The 19,008-nt window shown below is 38.4% G+C and overlaps 3 protein-coding genes across 8 annotated transcripts in view; 2 read left to right on the forward strand and 1 right to left on the reverse strand.

Annotated features, from left to right (window-relative positions):
• Nucleotides 1–7,544, forward strand: part of EIF2AK2 (eukaryotic translation initiation factor 2 alpha kinase 2) — a 38,074-nt gene extending 30,530 nt beyond the window's left edge. For all 5 annotated transcript variants that reach the window (XM_064494583.1, XM_064494585.1, XM_064494586.1 and 2 more), the window contains one exon: nucleotides 30–7,544. In XM_064494583.1, coding sequence (XP_064350653.1) covers nucleotides 30–152 — 123 coding nt within the window. In that variant the 3' untranslated portion in view covers nucleotides 153–7,544. The remainder of the gene's footprint in view (nucleotides 1–29) is intronic.
• Nucleotides 7,545–7,966: 422 nt separating this feature from the next.
• GPATCH11 (G-patch domain containing 11) lies at nucleotides 7,967–18,521 on the reverse strand. 2 transcript variants are annotated; one of them, XM_031466843.2, is made up of 9 exons: nucleotides 18,460–18,521; nucleotides 15,373–15,444; nucleotides 14,585–14,811; nucleotides 13,663–13,704; nucleotides 12,892–13,012; nucleotides 12,683–12,773; nucleotides 11,690–11,800; nucleotides 10,700–10,781; nucleotides 7,967–9,831 (listed from the first exon to the last, which is right to left on the reverse strand). In XM_031466843.2, the coding sequence occupies exons 2-9, from the start codon at nucleotides 15,429–15,431 to the stop codon at nucleotides 9,776–9,778; spliced, it is 789 nt and encodes a 262-aa protein (XP_031322703.1). In that variant the 5' UTR covers nucleotides 15,432–15,444; nucleotides 18,460–18,521; the 3' UTR covers nucleotides 7,967–9,775. The 2 variants fall into 2 exon arrangements, with proteins under 2 accessions (XP_031322703.1, XP_010997943.1); XM_010999641.3 differs by having other exon boundaries at nucleotides 18,364–18,506.
• A 72-nt stretch (nucleotides 18,522–18,593) lies between these two features.
• The window catches only part of HEATR5B (HEAT repeat containing 5B), an 89,773-nt gene continuing 89,358 nt past the window's right edge, over nucleotides 18,594–19,008 (forward strand). Inside the window, exon 1 of the mRNA XM_010999642.3 lies at nucleotides 18,594–18,665. The gene's annotated coding sequence lies outside the window, so the exon portion shown is untranslated. The remainder of the gene's footprint in view (nucleotides 18,666–19,008) is intronic.

Consider the following 19,008-nt stretch of genomic DNA (forward strand, 5'->3'; position numbering starts at 1 on the left):
CTTAGTATTGACTCTCACTGTCATTACAGAAAGATCTTCTACAGAAATTACTCTCAAAAGAACCCAAGAAACGACCTGACACATCCGAAATACTGAAGACTTTGAAGGAGTGGAATAATGTTACAGAGGAAAAGAAACGAAACACGTATTAGATGCTTAAAAAGTATCCTGCTTCTGGCTTTGATCCTGTAACTATCAAAAATCTGCTAGGGAATATTGTTGGCATTTACCTTCTATTTTCATCTTCCCTTAATTTCTTGCCACATTTGCAGAAAGGTTTCCATTTTTTTCTTATTTCTAAAACATTCTTACGTTTGACTTTTTCCTGGTTCATCTCCTTATTGTGGAGATGGGGAAGAGAAAAAACAAATCCCTCAAATTTTCTTTTTCAAATCAATTAGTGGATCAATTAATTAATAAATTTTTATTAAATGCCTACTGTTTCTAGGCCAAAAAATATAAGATCTATCCCTGTCTTAAATAGCTAACAATCCAGTTGGAGAAGTATGGGTAACATGAAAAGACAAGTGAAAAAGATAAATACAGTCACTTTGGAAAACAACTTGTTATCATCTGGCAAAGTTAAGTGTATATAGCCATCCCTGAAAAGCCATCATTTCCATTTCTACATACATGCCTACAAGAATGTTCATAGAAACCCCATTTACAATAGCCAAAAGAACAGGAAACAATGCTAATGTGCATCACAAGAAGAATGGATACATAAATTGGATTGTATTCACACACTGGAATACAATGTAACAGTGAAAATGAATAAGTTACAGCTAAATGTATTAACATGCCACATCTCTCAGGAGCATAACGTCAAGCAAAGCAGGATACGGAAAATACATACAGAATGAATCCATCCATGTAAAGTTCAAGGACATGCTAAATGAAGTAAGTTTGTTTAGGTATCCAAACAAATGTGGTAAAACAATAAAGGGAAGGAAAGGAATGAGAACTATTACTAGATTCTGATAGTGGCTGTCTCTGAGGAGGGACGGGAGTGATGTGATTGGAGAAATGGACTTCAGAGGTAACAGTTAACTTTCTTCCCTTAAACTGGATGTTGAGTCCACTAGTGTTTACTACATAATTATTCTATTTATCTTAAATACATTTTATACCTATTGTAACAACACTTTAAAGAGATGATAATCGTGCCGTAAGGCAGTAGCTGAGCACAGAAAACAGTCCATCTGAAGGGACGAGATCACTCTCTACTGAGGTATAGTGGCACAGGGCTTAGAAGTCATGCTCCGGGGAGACTTTCAAGTGTATGAAAGATTTAGGTGACTAGAGAGGAGACCATGTGGGCAGTGTGGGCAAAAGGCATTCGAGAAAAGATATATTTGAGGAACACTGAGCATCCTAGTTTGTTTCCCTGAATTGCTGTAGGGAATGCTGGAAGGTAATTTGGGCAGTATCTGAGGGTTACTTTAAACTTTATAGCAACCAACTACCATTCTAAAATTGTCGTGTAATCCTACAGTTTTTAAAATGAGCCAAATTTAGGCTTAGCAGAAAAATCACAGTAATAGAAGATACTTTTGTAAAGGCTTATAGCAATTTCTAAAAAGTGTTACTAAAAGCAATTAATACAGTTTTCAACTTCTGGTGCAGTATTTGATTAAGACAAGGTTCATCAATTGTTGCTAAAACTGTTGGTTGAAAAAGTGTTGAAAAACAGGGGCTTTAGACGGATTAAAATATAATCCCACAGATGATATTACGAAAGGAAAGATGTATCTTTAAAATGGAAAGAGCTCATCTCCACAATAACCAAGTGATTAAATTTAGCATCGCTGAAAGTGGGATGACCCGACATCATGCCCCTCCTAATGTGATGCAAGGGTTATGCACTGTCACCTATTCAGTTTTCTTGCCCAAAGTGTTTAACTGAAATTTAATCATGAGGAAATTATTAGACAAATTCTGAATGAAGTCATTTGATAAGGTAATTAACTTGGGCTTCTCAAAAAGTCAATATCATGGAAAAGAAATGTAGGTGAACTCTTCTAAATGGAAAGAGACTTGAGAGATATAATGACCAAATGCGGTGCTTGAATCTTGAATGTATCCTGGCTATATTAAAAAAGAAAAAGTCAGAAAATAGCTGTAACACGCATAAAGACTTTTTTTTTGAGACAATTGAGAACATTTGAATATAAACTGCATATTAAATGACATTATAGAATAATTCTTAATTTTCCTAGGTGTGATAATGATATTGTGGTCATCCTGGAAAATGTCTTATTAGGCAATGTGTTCAGAAATATTTAGGGGTGAAGTGGTGTGACATTTGCAACTTCCAAATGTTCACTGAAAATCAATTTTTATGTATATCTGTGTGTGTGTGTATATATATATAGAGAGAGAGAGTGAGAAAGAAAATGTGACAAAATGTTAACAATTGAAAAATTGATAAATTTCAGTGGAGGATATGGAAGTGTTTCTTGTATTATTCTTGGAGTTTTCTGTAGGTTTGAAATTTTTCTGGGTGGAGAGAAATCTTTTAAAAAAAATCTAGTAGTATCTGGATTTTAATGAATAAGTCTAAATTCAAAAGAAAAACTAATGAATGTGGCAAGTTAGTGTGAATGTGGCCTTATTTTTACCTTTTCTCTTTTTTTAATTGAAGTATAGTTGATTTACAATATTATATTAGTTTCAGGTGTCCGACAGTCAATATTTTTGTACATCCTTCTCTCGCTTTAATATTTCTACTACTATGAAGCAAATATAGCATCCTTAGGAAGCTTTTGTTTATTTGTGAGTATATATTTTCTCTGCCTCAAAACTGTAGTAAATAGAAAGTATCCTCTTAAACAGAGGATGTGCAGAGGTTTTGAAAGAGCTATTTTGACCTAGTTGCTTCACTAGGAACAGAACTTCTAGGAAATTTTCATCACTAATTACACATACACTATTAAATATACACATACTTAACATAAATACATATATATGTAATACACTCAGCACATATATATATGTTATTGTGTTAGGTATATTTAGCATATATACATAAATAAGTGTGTGTGTGTTTGTATGGCCAGCTACATAATTTGTGAGGCCCTTGTTCAAAAATTAACGTTGGGGGAAGGGTATAGCTCAGTGGTAGAGTGTGCTAGTTTAGCATGCATGAGGTCCTGGGTTCAATCCCCAGTAGCTCCATTAAAATAAATAAACCTAATTACCTCCCCCGCCCACAGTAAACCAATAAATAAATAAATAAAACATTAAAGTTTTTTTAAAATTTAATGTGGAGGTGGGGGTATAGCTCAAGTGGTAGAGTGCATGCTTAGCATGCACAAGGTCCTGAGTTCAATTCCCAGTACCTCTATTTAAAAAAAAAAAAGTTAAATAAATAAACCTAATTACCCCCTCCCCAAAACAAACAAAACAAAAAAATACGTGGGTCCTCATACAACCACACAGGTTGCATGTTCATGAGGTTAGATGTGTATGAAATGTTTAGAAGACTAAATACGAGCTTTTCCAAGACTCCATTTATCCAGTCTATGTTCTTGAGAGATGAACTCGTAACATCAATTTCCCACAACTTCCTACACGTTCACCACAACTTAAAGTTCTTAGCATGTTAACTTTTCATTATGAAATATGGCATAATTCCAACATTATTTATTTTCAGACGTTTTTATCTTAAAACATACACAGAAACAGAAACTCGAATAATGAAACTGTGTACCGATGACCCGGCTTCAACAACGATCAATTTTCTGCCTTTCTCATTCTATTTAACCTTTCCTTTTTTAAAATATCTTTTGCTGGAGGATTTTAAAGCAAATCTCAGGCATCGTATCATTTCACTTGTAAATTCTTAAAAATGTATTTTTAATAGGTAAGATCTTTTTAATTTTAACCAAACCATGATATCATTGTCACTGAACAAAATTAGTAAGATTTTATTAATTATCATACACTAATCAGTCTGTATTCCATTTTCCTGTCTCAAAAATGTCTTTCTGCAGGTTGTTTACATCAGGATCCAACATTGCATTTAGTCGGTATGTCTCTTTTACTTTATAACATTCAGCCCATTTTAATTTCTTTCCTCTTGCTATTTATTTGAGGAAGGAACTAGATCATATATCCTATAGAATTTCCTTCACTCAGGATTTTAGCTGATAGTATCCCCATGGTGTCTAGTTAGATCTAGAAACATGATTTGATTCTGCCCCCCCAATTTTTTCCAAGAATACGCCATAGGTGATTCTTTTGCCTCACTTCAGGAGGAACGTGATGTCTAGTTGTTCTACTTTTGGGGATTTTAAATTTGATTGGTAGTTTGTGGTGGTGTCACTCTTCCTTATCAACCTTTCACCTAATGGTTAGCAGCCATTGATGATTATTGCCTGGAGCCATTATTTCATTAGGGGTTGCAAAATATTGATTTTTTTTTTTTGATTCTATCAAACCTCTTGCATTTATCATCTGTGATTCTTCTATAAAGAAGAACTTTCTCTAAAGCTGAATGAGAAAGGTGGGATAAATATTTCTTATATTTCTTTTATTTATTTTTTATTCTTTTGGCAGGGGAGGTAACTAAGTTTTTATTTAGTTATTTTAATGGAGGTACTGGGGATTGAACCCAGGACCTCATGCATGCTAAGCATGCACTCTACCACTGAGCTATACCCTCCCCTCAATGTTTCTTAATTTTTAGGATGAGCTGGCATCCCAGCAACCTCCAAAGTGATGAAGCGGGCTTTGTTTTTTTGGCAGGGGCAGGCCCTAACCTACACTTTGAAATAGTGCATTTAGAGTGGGCTGGAGCAGGAAAAGACTATATTTCTGAGGCTGAGAGGCTGAGAAGGCCTTGTCAGTGGGAGGGGAGAGAACCAAGAGGAACTGGCAACTAATTGGATGTGAGGATTTAGGGAAAAGCATCCCAGATAACCTCCAGGTTTGTTTGATGGTGAGAGCCAGGAATATGCCATTAAAGGAGGTACAAGTCTCAATCAAATTAACCCCTTTAAAGAACCATATGTATTTGAGAGAGATTTTGTCTCACACTGTTATCTATTACACAGTTTTTAGTTAGGATTTCGGCCAATGGTGGGGCCCCTGTTCACATGTCAGCAGCGTGAGATGAAGCACATCTGAGTGGGAAAACGCTGGATCTCATTTGGAGATGCCGCGTTTGAGGTGCTGCCACATGTTTGGGGGAGGACATAGAGCAACCTCTGGGAAATGCAGGAGAGGCACTTGATAGAAAGGATGAGCTGGACTCATACACAGAGGAGATGTGTATGTTTTCTGGAAGTAACCCCTGATGCTTAACTTTGAATCCAAGGGATTGCCAAGGGGGAGGTTACACAGAGGAAAGAGGGCTCAGAAACAGAAGCATGGGAGACACCTCCATTTAGATATTCACTCTTTACATCTAAATGTCAGTCCTCCCTAATGTCTGTGATTCGATGTCTGGGACTGTGACCTATACCTATCCTGCACTTTCTCAGAAGGGTCACCGAGGAAGGGACTGCAGGGGATAGATGGCCTGCCCTCTGACTAAAAACTGTGTAATAGGTAAAACTCTGAGGCAAATCAAATATCTCTCAAATATGTGTGGTGACTGAGGGGTCAATTGGATTGAGACCTGTATTTGTTTCCTGTGGCTGCTGTAACCAGTTCCAAAATTGGTGGCTGACCTGTCCCCATGGGATCCTGTGCAAGTCACTAACCCTATCGGGCCTCATTTTTCCTCTCTTGCGAAAAGGGACCCTAATTCCTACTCAAGACTGTTTTCAGGATAAAACAAAATAACACAAACCTTACACAACCAGAAAACAAAACAAAACAAAATTGGTGGGTGAAAACCACCCACTTTTATTTTCTTACAGTTTGGGAGGCCAGAAGTCTGAAAAAGGGCTCCCTGGGCTCAAGTCAGGTGTTTGCAGGGTTGTGCTCCTCTGGGGGCCCCGTTGTGCATCCCATGTTCAGTGTTACCTGAATAAGCCCCAGCCACACAGGTCTGCTCAGGCTTAACTGAATAGGCTTTTTCGCTCCATGGCTCTCTGCTATGGTTTCTGCCTGAAATTCCCTTCAACCTACTTTTTTTTTTTTTTTAAATAACAGCTTTATTAAGACATAATTCACATACCATAAAGTTCAACCCATTTAAAGTATACATTTGCTGGTGTTTAGTATATTCAGAGCTGTACAACCATCACCACAATCATTTTTTTAAGAAAAAAATATGGCTTTAATAACAATAAAGACATGATAAAATAGCCCATATAAGTACTAGATAAAATGATAGAGTAGGAATATGGATGGATAACAAAATAAAAACCACTATTGGAATAAATAATAACAGATTAGACTTACATATAAATTTTAAAAGTAGGAAATATCCAAAATTAAATTATGAATAATACCAAAATCAACTGGGGAGAAAATGAGGAAGTCTGGTATTTTCACGAATGTGCTTCACCACAGTCAATTTTATAACATTTTTCTCACCCCAGAAAGAAACCCCGTACCAATTAGCAGCCATTCCTTATCTTCCCCCAACTTGAGGCAACCACTAATCTACTTTCTATCTTTTCTATCTGGACATTTTATTTAAATGGAATCATACAATATGTGGTCTTTTTCACTTAGTATGTTTTCAAGTTTCATCTGTGGTACAACATGGATCAGAAATTCCTTTCCCTTTTATTGCCAAATAATATTCATGTATGGATATATCACATTTAATTCACCTCTTCATTGGCTGATGGACATTGGGGTTTCTACTTCCTGGCTATTATGAATAATACTGCTTTGAATATTCGTATACAAATTTTATGTGAACATATGTTTCCATTTCTCTTGGGTATATACCTAGGAGTAGAAACACTGGTCATATTATAGCTCCTTCCTTGTAACTCTGCATAGCAAAGTTATGTTCAGAGCTCACATTCAGTGCTGTTACCATAGTGTTCCACCATCTCCCACTTGGAATGAAACTTCTCCCTAGTATTCCCGTTGTGTATTACCTCAGTATTGTACTTACCAGTTTGCCTTGGAGCTCAGTTATTCCTGCACAGGTGTTTCCCTCCTTGTGAATTTCTGGAACGCAGGGACAGGCTCTCTCATTTTGATTTACCCCAGGGCAACAAGTGTGTTACCCTGCATAAAGCAGGAACTCTTTTGAATTAGTGGGGAATAAAAGTGTTAAGAATTTCATATGCTTGATCCTATAAAATGTGTCTAATACTAAATAATAATTATGTTCACTGTAAAATTTCAACAATCAAATGTTGGTAAATAACAGTTGGAGTAAAGGTGGGTAAGGTAGATCAATTTTGTATGTTAAAGTCTATTTATTTTGAACTTTAGAAGCTCCAGTATTTTGGCTTCATAATTGGAAAATGAACTATTATAGAAATTCTGGATAGGACTTTGAGAATAAACATAGTACAATATAAACAAAATTAAATGATGACATGTTAAAATTTACTTTACATTTCAAATGTCACATATGTTCAAAAGCAAATTTAAAAATTCTTTTTTTTAATAAAAATTCTTTTCAATGTTTTGCTTCCTTTGGTTTTCATTATTGTCATAAAGTTGTAAAAGGCTTATATGAATAAAAATAAGTTTTTACTCATATTAGAAACTGCATTTTTAATTATCAGTGGTAAAAGTGGAGGGATATGTCCCACTCTCCAAGGCAGGCTGAGTTCTGGCCTCTGGCCTGGAGATGCAGACCACAACTCTGGTGGAGTCGTGGGTTCCATCCAGATTATTCCTGCATTCTAGGCCTAATTGTTCACGAGCATATTTAAATATTCTAGGCCACTGGGCAGGTTGTGGGTTGCCCCAGGGTCAGCAAGGGTAGAAAAGGAAGCCAGTTCCTAACTCCATTCTGTCTGAAACAATCTGTGTAGCTTTGGGACTGACTGAATGAATGTGGGTATGTTAGCTGAAATGACAGGAAAGGAATTGACAATAATTCTAAAAAGATGTAGTCCTTTTTATTTGTTAATGCAATTTTATTATTTTTTAAATGAAAAAAGTAAATATCAAACAGTACTGTACAACTATGTAAGCTCCAATATTTTATATATGTATTTATATTCATAAAAATAATTCAGTTCTGGATGAAGAACTGAGGCCCAGAAGGTAACTAGGTTTGTAGGCTCAGCTGCATCTTAGAATCAAGGATAGTGATCACAGGCCACAGAATCTCTAGGGGGTGGGATCTTTGTATTATCATTTTTTAAAGCTCCCCCAAAAACTTGAGAACAAGTAGATCAGGTCGTGTTGGTCAGATGCCAGTATAAGTTGTACTATTGATTATTTTAACTCAGGCAAATGTAGGTTAGCTTTTGCTATGTTCTCAGGTATGTAGCTTCTAATAGAAGAAGAGGTTGATCTCTTGCTCAGTGCTGCTGAAAGGTGAGCTATAAAACTGTACAGGTGAGATCCAAAGAGCAATTGTGCTCTAGTTTAACCTAGAGCACTAGTTCTCACCCACAGGTGATAATCAGATGCATTCTTAGAACTTTAAAATAAATACAGATACTCAGAAAGTATCTTAGACTAGCTGAATCAGAATCACTAGGGGAGGCACCTGAGCTTGTGAACTTTAAAAAATAGTTCATGATTTTGATGCCCAACCTTGGATGGAGCTCTCTAGAGGTATGCCACATAGTATGTCTTTAGCTATATTCAGTTAAATTATAAGGAAGCAGAATTCAGTTTAGGATGGAAAAATAACTTTAAAAGTGACTCAGAGCTACCCAGCAATGCAACAGTCTGTTTTAAGACAGTGAGCTCTGTGGCTGGAGGAATAAAGGCAAAGGTTGGATTACCACCTGCTGGGAATGTTGTCAAAGGGATTAATAAAGAAGGTGGGTCATCTGATATTTAAGGTTACTCCCAATTATTAAGTTTCTTTAGCCAAAACTTGCAACAGTTCACTTATAATGGATATATACATCGCCATGAAAACTCATAATTTTACAGCATATCATAATTACTTTATTTCTAAAACTGAATAGAATTAAGTACTATTAATGGAACATTGCCTCTGACATCTCTCTTACTGAGGGGGATACTTTTCCTCTCCTCTCCATGCTTGCATGGAGGGAAGGGAACTTCTTCTTGCTCTTTGGAAGAGAGAAGAATGGGAACAAGCTCTGTGAATCCGTATTCATTCCCTCATAACACAGAGGTGTCTCATCTGATGAGTGATTTTGGGAAAAGGAACTGAGCGTGAGTGACCTACCCCTGGTGGGTTGGGTCTCTCACCTTACCTTAAGAACTAACTGGTCCCCAAACACAAAGATGGGCTCAGTCCCTGAGAGGCCAGGTCTGCAGTTCTCTCCAGATACGGCGATCTCTCAGGGAGACTGACCGGAGGACAAGTCAACTTGCTCTCCATTTCAGCTTCATTGATAATAAAGCTGATATTTCTATTTTGCTCTCTCTCTAACTTCCATGTCTTATTTCTCAATTTGTTCCAAAGTGAAGAAGGGAATAAGAGAGTTCCTAGTTGGTATCTAAATCCTGTAAGCATCAAAACAGAGTCATAAATTGTCACTGCCCATGTCTACAATACTTGTGTTCTGAAATGGTATTCCATTATGTTTCTAAAGTCAGTAAACAATTATATGCTAAAGTACAAAGTACTTCTAATATACAAAATATATAAAGTCCCTCCTTTACTGGCATCAAAAGTTTGGGAGTTCTAACTGCTCAACTGTTTATATGTAGGAAACAATAACATTTGTCAAGCTTCTACTTTATTGAGAATCATCTAGTCATGATCTGCAGAAGTTGGTCCTGGGCAATTTGAAGACAGATCTTCTTTATCTGGAATTTATGTGAGGAAAAGAAACAATTAATACAAATTGCATAGTTAATTATTCTAGAACATTCTTTCAACAACATGTATCTTGTAAATGTGTTTGCGTCTGACTCTGCTAAACAAAGCAGGAAAAGATACAAGCAACAATAACTATAAATTCTTCACTCTCTAGGACAAAGTCCTTAAATTCAAGTTAACTCTGTAAGACATTTGACATGTTTCATTTCTTCCTTAGAGTGAAAAAAAAGAGTGGATTTCCACATTCTGATTTTTTATGGTTCAGGGACAATATTCTACCTAATGACCAAAATATTAGTTCTAAAACTTTATTACATCTTTCAAATATCTGTAGCTGAAGAATCATTAAAAATAAAGCATGGTTATATATAAAATACATAAACAACAAGGTGTTACTGGTATAATACAGGGAATTATATTCAATTATCTTGCAGGAGCCTGTAATGAAAAAGAATATATATCTATGTGTAAATATATATATATATGTGTGTATGTATAACTGAATCACCATGCTGAACACCAGAAACTAACACAATATTGTAAATCAACTGTACTTCAATTAAAGAAAAAAAGGAAAATAAAATGAAAAAAAATTCTTTATTTTGAAATAGAAGACTGAAAAATTCACTTCTGCACATTCAGTTTCTAAGAAGTTAAAAGCTCTTTCAATCAGCCCTCAATTATTTCTCTATCCACTATTTCTTTAAAACATTCATCCCAAATTGCCATTTAGATGGAATAAAAAATTTCCACTGTCCACAGGAAATGTGACTTTCACACACACACAAAATCAAAGCTAAAATCAAAGAATGTTTGTATTCAATATTTTTTTAAAAGTATAAAGTACCTTCTTACCTTCATAGGCTGTTCCACACCAAATACAATACAGGTGTTCTTCTCTTAAATAACTAGTCAATATTTGTAATTTTTCCGATACCTAGATATAGGATACAAGCACACAGATAGTTCACATTGAAGAGGCTTGGTTTGCTGGTCTCTTAGATCATGCTGAATTAGCCCAAGGCTGTAAATCCTCTGCTACACTCTCAACCAGTTAGAAGAGGTGTCAAGGGCAGAATATACTAGAACATGTCCCAGTTTACCAGTTGCCCTGATATTTTCACGTCTGCCAGACACAACAGAAACCACTGTTAACACTTCAACAACAGATTCCGGCTGGCTTTATTAGAATCAACCTCCTTTAAAGATTCTTTTTGCTTTCAAAGAATCTACCTCCGCCAGATGGGATGAGAGTGAGACTGCCTCTCTGTGCCATTATTCTCATCAATGGTCTCCCAGTTAGGTAGGACATAGATTTTTAAAATTGTGGATGTTTCCTATAAACTCTTTCATACAAGTAATCATAGAAATGTGTGCGTATTCTTTTCTTGAATAATCTCCACTTCCTTTGACTTGTGCTTTTTGTTCTGTTTTGTTTATGGGTAGGGGTGGGAGGTGCTCAGAATCACTTCTGGAAGTTCAGTGAGGGGGAACAGGTGGGAATTAACATAAGTTACATTTGCAGCTAATCCATCAGCCAACGAAAACTGAGGTGAAAAGAATACACTGAAGCTAAAGGGGAAAATTATATGAAGTTTTGATTTGAGTTTAATAAAATAAAACTATAATGCAGTGGTTCTCAGCTAGGGATGATTTTTCCCCTCAGGGAGACATTTTTGGTTGTCTCAAGGGGTAAGTGCAATCGACATCTGCTGCGTAGAGGCCAGGGATCCTGCTGAATATCTTACAATGCACAGAACAGCCCCCTGCAACAAGCAGTGACTGGGTTCAAAACATTAATAGTGCCAAGGCTGAGACACCCGGCTTAATGGTGCCAAGACATACACTTAAATCTTCACTCTTATATTCATCTTCATCTTGCTCTTCTTCTTCCTCTTCTTCAGTCTCCTCTTCAAGCCTCAACCAGTACCATGCCTCTCTGGGAACCTGAATATTCTGAAAATGTAGAATTATTCCCAATTAAACACAGTGAAACAAAAGACAATCACAAGTATGTTCATGTCAACATGGATTCATTCTTCCAATTAAATACTTACTGAGCACTGCTTCAAGAGTAAAGCACTGGACAGTGCACTATGGGGATGCAAAACCCAATAAGAATATTGCCTCCAAGTTGCTGATAGACTAGTAGGGAAAGTAAACTATGGGCATGAATAGCTTAATGGGCATAAAATAATACATATAAGCTAGGAAATCTTAAGTGTCATGACCTATACTCAAAATAACATGCTATGGAATACAGAAAAGTGAGACATTGCTTCCAGAAACCTATTTACATATGAGGGAACTTCTACATTTTTGAGACTTTAAACGAAGTCATTTTATTTTGATGGTAATTGAACCATCAAAATAAAAAATAGAAATCAAATTAAATCAAAGATAGACTTTTAAGAATCATTCAAATCTGAGATAGTATTCTACCATGATTTTACGAGTTAGAGACATGTAAGTTACTGAATATGGAATGAAAATGGGCTATTTTGGTTAACCAAATATTCTGGTGAACAGAATTTCCACACATACTAGTTCTGAGTAATCAATATTCAAATAAGCAGAGAACAATGAAATGTAGAAATGGTATCTAACCATTATTGGATGGTTCGGACTACTCAGGCTCCTGCAGTGAACAAGCCATTATTGTGATTGTGATCAGCTATCACAGATGAATAGTTCATGTTAAATGAGGGTTTTAATGGATAGAGGGCTAGATATACCAGGCTTGGTGTTCTCTCTCCTTTTTTTTCAGATAAAAATACATGGCTAATCACATTGGGTACCAAAAAATTTTGCCCAACTGAATACAGGTAAAGGGCTTACCTTCTGAGTATCCAACTGCTGACAGGCTCTCTGGCTTCTTCTGAGATCTCCTTCTAGCTTCACTTCATCTTGCTTATTTTTAAGTCGCATTCTAATTGAAAGAAACAATAGTACACTAAAGGTTGGTACCTTCTTTATCCATTTTATATGTCCAAGTACCAGACATACCACAATAAAGAAAAGATGAAACCAAAAAACAGCTCAAATACCGAAACTGTTCTGCAGCTTTTTCTTCAGCTTGGTTTCTCATGTGAATCTTTTTTCTGTAGCTTTCTAATTTTTCCTCTGCTTTCCGTTTTAATAATGCCTCATGACCAATGCCACTTTTCCCTGCTCAAACAGAAAACACTGATGAGAAACTTACTGACTTACTTCAAACCATGACAACTTAAATATTTACAAATTAAATGCAATTCTAATTTGAGTACAATCACTCAAAGTCATTTGATGAGGATAGGAGAAAACATCAGAGATTTTTTTTAACCAAAACACACAATGTGAATTTTTCAAAGATTATTAGTTTGATCTAATAAGATGGTAATACTATACACATTTTTTTTTCAAATTGGGAAAACAGTATCAACTGTCATATTTTCACATAAATATGATGGACATATAAAATATATGTATTTTCTCTTTAACTTGTCCACAGTATTAAGAGAAATATTTAATGGATAAATCTGTCTCAGAATACTTTTAGGACATTCAATGGACAAAAATATCCTTGTGTTTTTAATGATTACAACTTTTTCCCTGTATTTTTATGATTTAAATTTTATTTTATACTCATTAGAGCTTACTTTTACTTTTATTTGAAATGGCTTAGAACTTTAGCTAAGAAACATTTTACTGAGGGGGGGGTCTTATGATTAGAACTGTAATAGTACTACCATAAAAAAGTATTTATTAAACAAATATATGTGCTAGATTTAAGCATAAGTTATTATTCCTGGTAGACAGCCTCAAAAATAATTATGTACCTGTTTTGACATTGAGGGGAATTGGTTCAACAATACCATCTCCTAAAAAAAGAGAACAAAACACAAACGACTTAAGAAATTCTTCTTCAAACTATAGGTAAGTGCAGTATGCAGCCTTACAATGTTCCATACATATCCCCTCCAGTTTCGTTGATATTCAAAACTGAAATCTGAACATTAATACTCTATAATCAACTACCTCCCTTGCCTTCAAATACCTAGTCCTGGTCCATAGCCTCCTCTGCAACTGAAGGTAGGGTTTCTTTATCTTTTTATTGAAGTATAGTTGATTTACAATGTTGTGTTCCAAAGGTAGGGTTTTAAAGAAATGAAAACACTGATACATACCCAAGAGGGTGGCAGCCTCAAGAGAGAGCAAAGCCTTGCTAGGTGAAGATCAAAGCAATGGCAATGAATGAGAGAAGAGAGAAACAGCTTACAGAAGCTACTACAGAGGTGGCCTCTATCTCTGAATAAGCAGTCTCATTCCTAAAAAAGAGGTGAGACCTGAGCTTCTCCAACTGAGTGGTTACTCAGGCAGCTGCCACAGGCACAGAGCAAGCACGGCAGAGTCCTGCCATCATCTCCAATGTTGCTTCCCTGTCCTTTGCCCACTGTACTTCTTCACCCTTCTCCTGCCACTGCTCCTAGCTGTTGCCTCCATTTTAAGCCTTGTTCATCTCACTGGTTAGTGCCTTCAAGCCTGAGCTGCGCTGATAAGCAGCTCTTGATGGCACGTGGCTACCTAAGTGGCTGTGGGGAGATGAAGATCTCCATAAGCTTGCCAGCATGCAAGGGACTAGGAAGCTTAAGTTGTCTTAATTTCTGGGTAGGGGGACAAAAATTAAAGAGTCATCGCTGGTACTTGTCACCTAAGCATCTGGTGGTTAGGAACAGCTGTTTATGTCCGGCTGTGACTTACCACTCTTACCGAGGGCCTGACCACTTTTATAGCCCATCTTTTGGAGCAAAGCAAACCCTTTGTTTTCACAGCCTAGTGCATTCTTCAACCCGATGTCACGTCTCTCTTGTTCTTCTTCTTTTAAACTCTTCTGCCTATTTTTCAAATTAGCTTCCTGTTGCTTTTCTTCTTTTCGACGGGCTTCCCGGATTTGCCTCAGCATTGGCAAGCCTGGTCGGACATCTTCTCTGAAGAAGGAAGGGAAAAGGTTATTTTAGATGAGTACGTGAAAGTTTCTCCTAACTTTGCCACTTACTCGCTTGACACTAAATATTTCAGTGCTACCTCTGGAATCCTCTTTGCTATCATCAACAACAGAACACAACCAGTGACCTCTGAGAACAGCTGTCTTAGTGAAAGTGATGAAGGCTGGTGCCAGATTGTAGGAAACTAAAGAAAATATAGAGTTGAAGAAATAAGAAATAGTAAATTTAGACTAATTTTTCCAGGAGGCTGGCAAGAATAAAGGGCAAAGCTGACAGTAGCAAGAAGAGACCATAAGATGAAATAAAAGAAAACAGTAAATTTCCTTGGAAGAGGGGAATAAAAAGACTCAGGGGCAGGAGTTAAACACTTAGCATTAAAAGGGAAGAGGCTTCTAGTATCTTTGTATTATAAAATGTAGGAAGTGTTGCCATAAAGCAAAAAGACTAACTTTCCAACCTCACCTTTGGAATCAATGTCATTGTTTAAAAATCTACACTGATGTCTCAAAACCATCATTACATGAGGTGTGCACAGTTACTTACTGGACATTAATGAAGGAATCAGACATGTAGTCGTCTTCTTCTGCCATGTTCGACTTCATATGGCAAAAGTATCTACAAATCAAATACGACAGAGTAAAAATCACTAATTTTCAGTTTACCAAAATGGAAATAAATGTGCATGTATCCCCAGCCATGACCTTTCTCCAGAGCTCTACTCCACATTCAAGTGCACTTTTGACATCTTTCTGGGTGGTGCGCTCAAACTGAACAATCCAAATAACTCATTCTCCTCCCCCACAACCTCCTTCATCCCTTTTATTTCCAAATTAGTGCCCCTGCTTTCTCCCCTTTCCTGACCTCTTATAAACCCCTGCTAACCATTCCTCCATAATATCCCTCATAGGCATTTTTCCCACAGCTGTGACCACTGCTTTAGTTGAGGCACTCCTTTCTCACCTGAACTATTACACCTACTTCCTAATTGGTCTCATTGCCTTTGGCCTCTCCTCTTCCAGCCCATCCTCTGCAAGTTCTCCAGAGTGGCTTTTTAAAAACCTAAGTCAGGCCATCTTAGTTGCCTGTTTCAAATCCTTCAATAAACTTTACCCTGTGGGCAGTGGAGGAATCATCACTTTAACACGGCGGGAGAGCCTTCATGATCTGACCTCTGGCTCTCCTTTAGGATTTATTATTCATGCCACATGGGCTCCTCCTTGCCCTCTGAACACACCATGGACAGTTCCTTCCTTCTAGGCCTGGGCTACCCTCCTTCACAGAAACCTGTCCTGACCACTCCAGGCCTCTATCTGCAGCATTTCATGTTCAAGCTGTTCATTTGGAACTTGATGTAGTCAACACTTCACTTATATGGAAACATTTTTTTGAGGACAGTTTCCAACCTAAATAGTTAAAATCATGTAATTGTTAGCCCTAAAAGGGTTAAAGGGGTAAAATAATTATCCAGAAGATTGCATCTCAAACTTTATTGTGTATATGAATTGCCCCAGGATCTTAAAATGCAGAGTCTGATTCTGAGCCGGAGCCTGAGGTTCTGTGTTTCTAACAGGCTCCCAGGTGATGTCAACGCTGTGGGTCCAGTTGCGGGATACGAAAGGGGAGTCACTTGCTGCAGTGCGCGTATGCCGTTTTTGCCTGGTCATCATCCTTCCCTTTGGAAACCCAGCCCTCTGCCGTCCTTGTGCCTCTAGTGGAAGGTGGCAATCTTAGTACACCCTTGGGTACAAGATGGCCAATTAGAGTGACCTATACCCTAGCAAGAGGAGAGGGGGTGACCTATCAGGGAGGATAAACATCTTTTTCCCTATAAGATACAAATATATAAGTTGTTGGGGAAAGAAGCTCTCTTTGCTGGGGTTTCTGAACTGGAAGTATGTGAAGATGGGCTGTGGGAGGCCATCTTCTTGGCCATACGAAGAGATCCTGTTCTGCAGAATGAACCCAGGGTGGACCTGTGTAACCAACAGGATATTGTGGAAATAGTGGAGTGTGACTTCTTGGTCATAAGAGACACTACAGCTCTTAGTTAGATCCCTTGAACTCTGAAGGAAGTTAGCTGTTACGTAGTGAGAATATTTAAGCAGCTCTGTGGAGAGGCCTACACAGGAGGAACTGAGGCCTCCTGTTGACAACCAGCACAAACTTGGGAGTGACATGAGTAAGTCACCTTGGAAATGGATCCTCTAGCCCCAGTCAAGCCTTCAGAAGACTCAGCCTGGGCTAGCATCTTCACTACAACTCCTTAAATTCCAAGCTAAGCCAAACCACTATTTCTCAACTGACAGAAACTGTGACAGCATAAATGATTATAGTTATTTCAAGCTGCTAAGTTTTGGATTAATTTGTTATACAGCATCAGATAATAGAAATCATCACCCATATTAGGAGATAGAACCTTATCAGCCACGCATAAGCCCTCTTTGTCCCCTACCCTATCACACCCCTTCCAGTCACTTCCTTCCTTTTATGTATAGTTTCACCATCCACACATGCATCCTTAAACATTACAATTTAGTTTTGCCTACTTTTATTTTTATTATAATACAATTAAGTTAAAAGTGTGTAAGATTATATACAGCATTTTGGTAATTCACCTAGTGTCTACAAACCTGGATTCTCCATTTGTAATAATAGTATTTTTAACCATAATGGTTTAGCACCTACCTAGTATATCACACATTTTTATCCCATTTAATTATCATTAACAACTCTGTAAGGTATGAATAGTTAGTCCTGCTTTCCAGTTGGAGAAATTAAGACTCACTATGGCTAAATGACTTGCTCAATACCACAAGAAATCCAGGTCTCAGAGCTCTTTCTACTGCAAATAGGATTAGATTACTTTTACGGGACACATTTAGCTCTAAAGTGCTAGGAATATCGGAATGGGGATTACAGGTCTTTCTAAATCTCCTTTTTTATGGTTACAATGTACTTTAGCACCATCTATTCCCAACAAGCATAACAATAAACTTCATAAGGCAATAATCCAGGCAGAGATGACGGTGGCTTGGACCAGTGACAGCAGTGAAAGTGGTGAGAAGTGATCAGATTCTGTGTATATTCTTAAGATAGAGGTAACAAGATTGCTGATGGATTGTAGGTGGTGTGAAATCGATGTCAAAAATTACTTCAAGGCTTTTGGTCTGAATACCTGGAAGAATGGAGTTACCAGTTTTTGAGTGGTTAGATTGTAACACAGGTTTGCTTTTTTAAAAGGCAGAGAGCTGGCAGGGAGGTGACAAGAGAGCTGCTTCACATATATTGAGAATGTCATTACACATCCAAGTGGAGAGAGGTACTAAGGAGCAAAGTCATGAAGAAACGCCTCAGTCCCAAACACTCCCGACAGGGACGTTTCATCCCTCCCCTCCCGTATTCCTCCCAGTTGCAAGCGTTCCACAGAAGCGACCACTCACGGGTGGGAGCATGGGTAATGGTGTGACGGGCAGTCACAGCCAGTGCACAGATCATCGCCATTCATCGTTCTCTCAGGCGCCCATAACCCCTTACCTGGCAGCTCTACTCGCTCCCGGCCGGCTCGCAAGAGCGCTCGCGGCGCATGCGCCCACCAACCTGCTCAGGATCTCTGGGCCAGAGAGTTCCTACCTGAGTTTCCGCGAACAGAATCAATTGGAAACCTGCGGCAGGCGGGGCGAGCAGGACGTGGTTAGAGCGCTTGCGCGGATCAGCCTTCCGCGCACGCGCTCTTCCCCCGCTTCCTGCCTGCAGGAGGGCGGGAGGCGGGGCATCCGGGTCCCTTGGCGGCTGCTTCGGCCTCGAAGCTCAGCTGATCCGCTCTGCCTGACTAGGAGGTGAGGCCGCCCCCTCCACCTGCGAAAGATGCGCGTTGGCAGGCACACACACTCTAGTCACCCCGTTGCTGTCTGAGTGCTGGGGGATGGAATTCGAGTTCTCAATGAACATCTTCCTCTTTCAGCCGCCGCCTCATGGGGTTGGCAACCCCGGTGACCCGGCCGAGGCCTGGAGTGGCCTGTTAGGCTTCCCCTAGGCCTGGTGCTGCGCTGGCGTCCTCGGAGTCTCGGGGTTAAGTCAGCCCTGCAGCGCGCGGCGTCCGCCAGCTGCGTTCCTGGACCGCCCGGGGGTGCCACTGACCCCTAGGCCGCGGAGACCTGGCCGCTGCCACACCATCCCCGT

The sequence above is a fragment of the Camelus dromedarius genome, chromosome 15, assembly GCF_036321535.1.
Source record: "Camelus dromedarius isolate mCamDro1 chromosome 15, mCamDro1.pat, whole genome shotgun sequence".
Taxonomy (NCBI): domain Eukaryota; kingdom Metazoa; phylum Chordata; class Mammalia; order Artiodactyla; family Camelidae; genus Camelus; species Camelus dromedarius.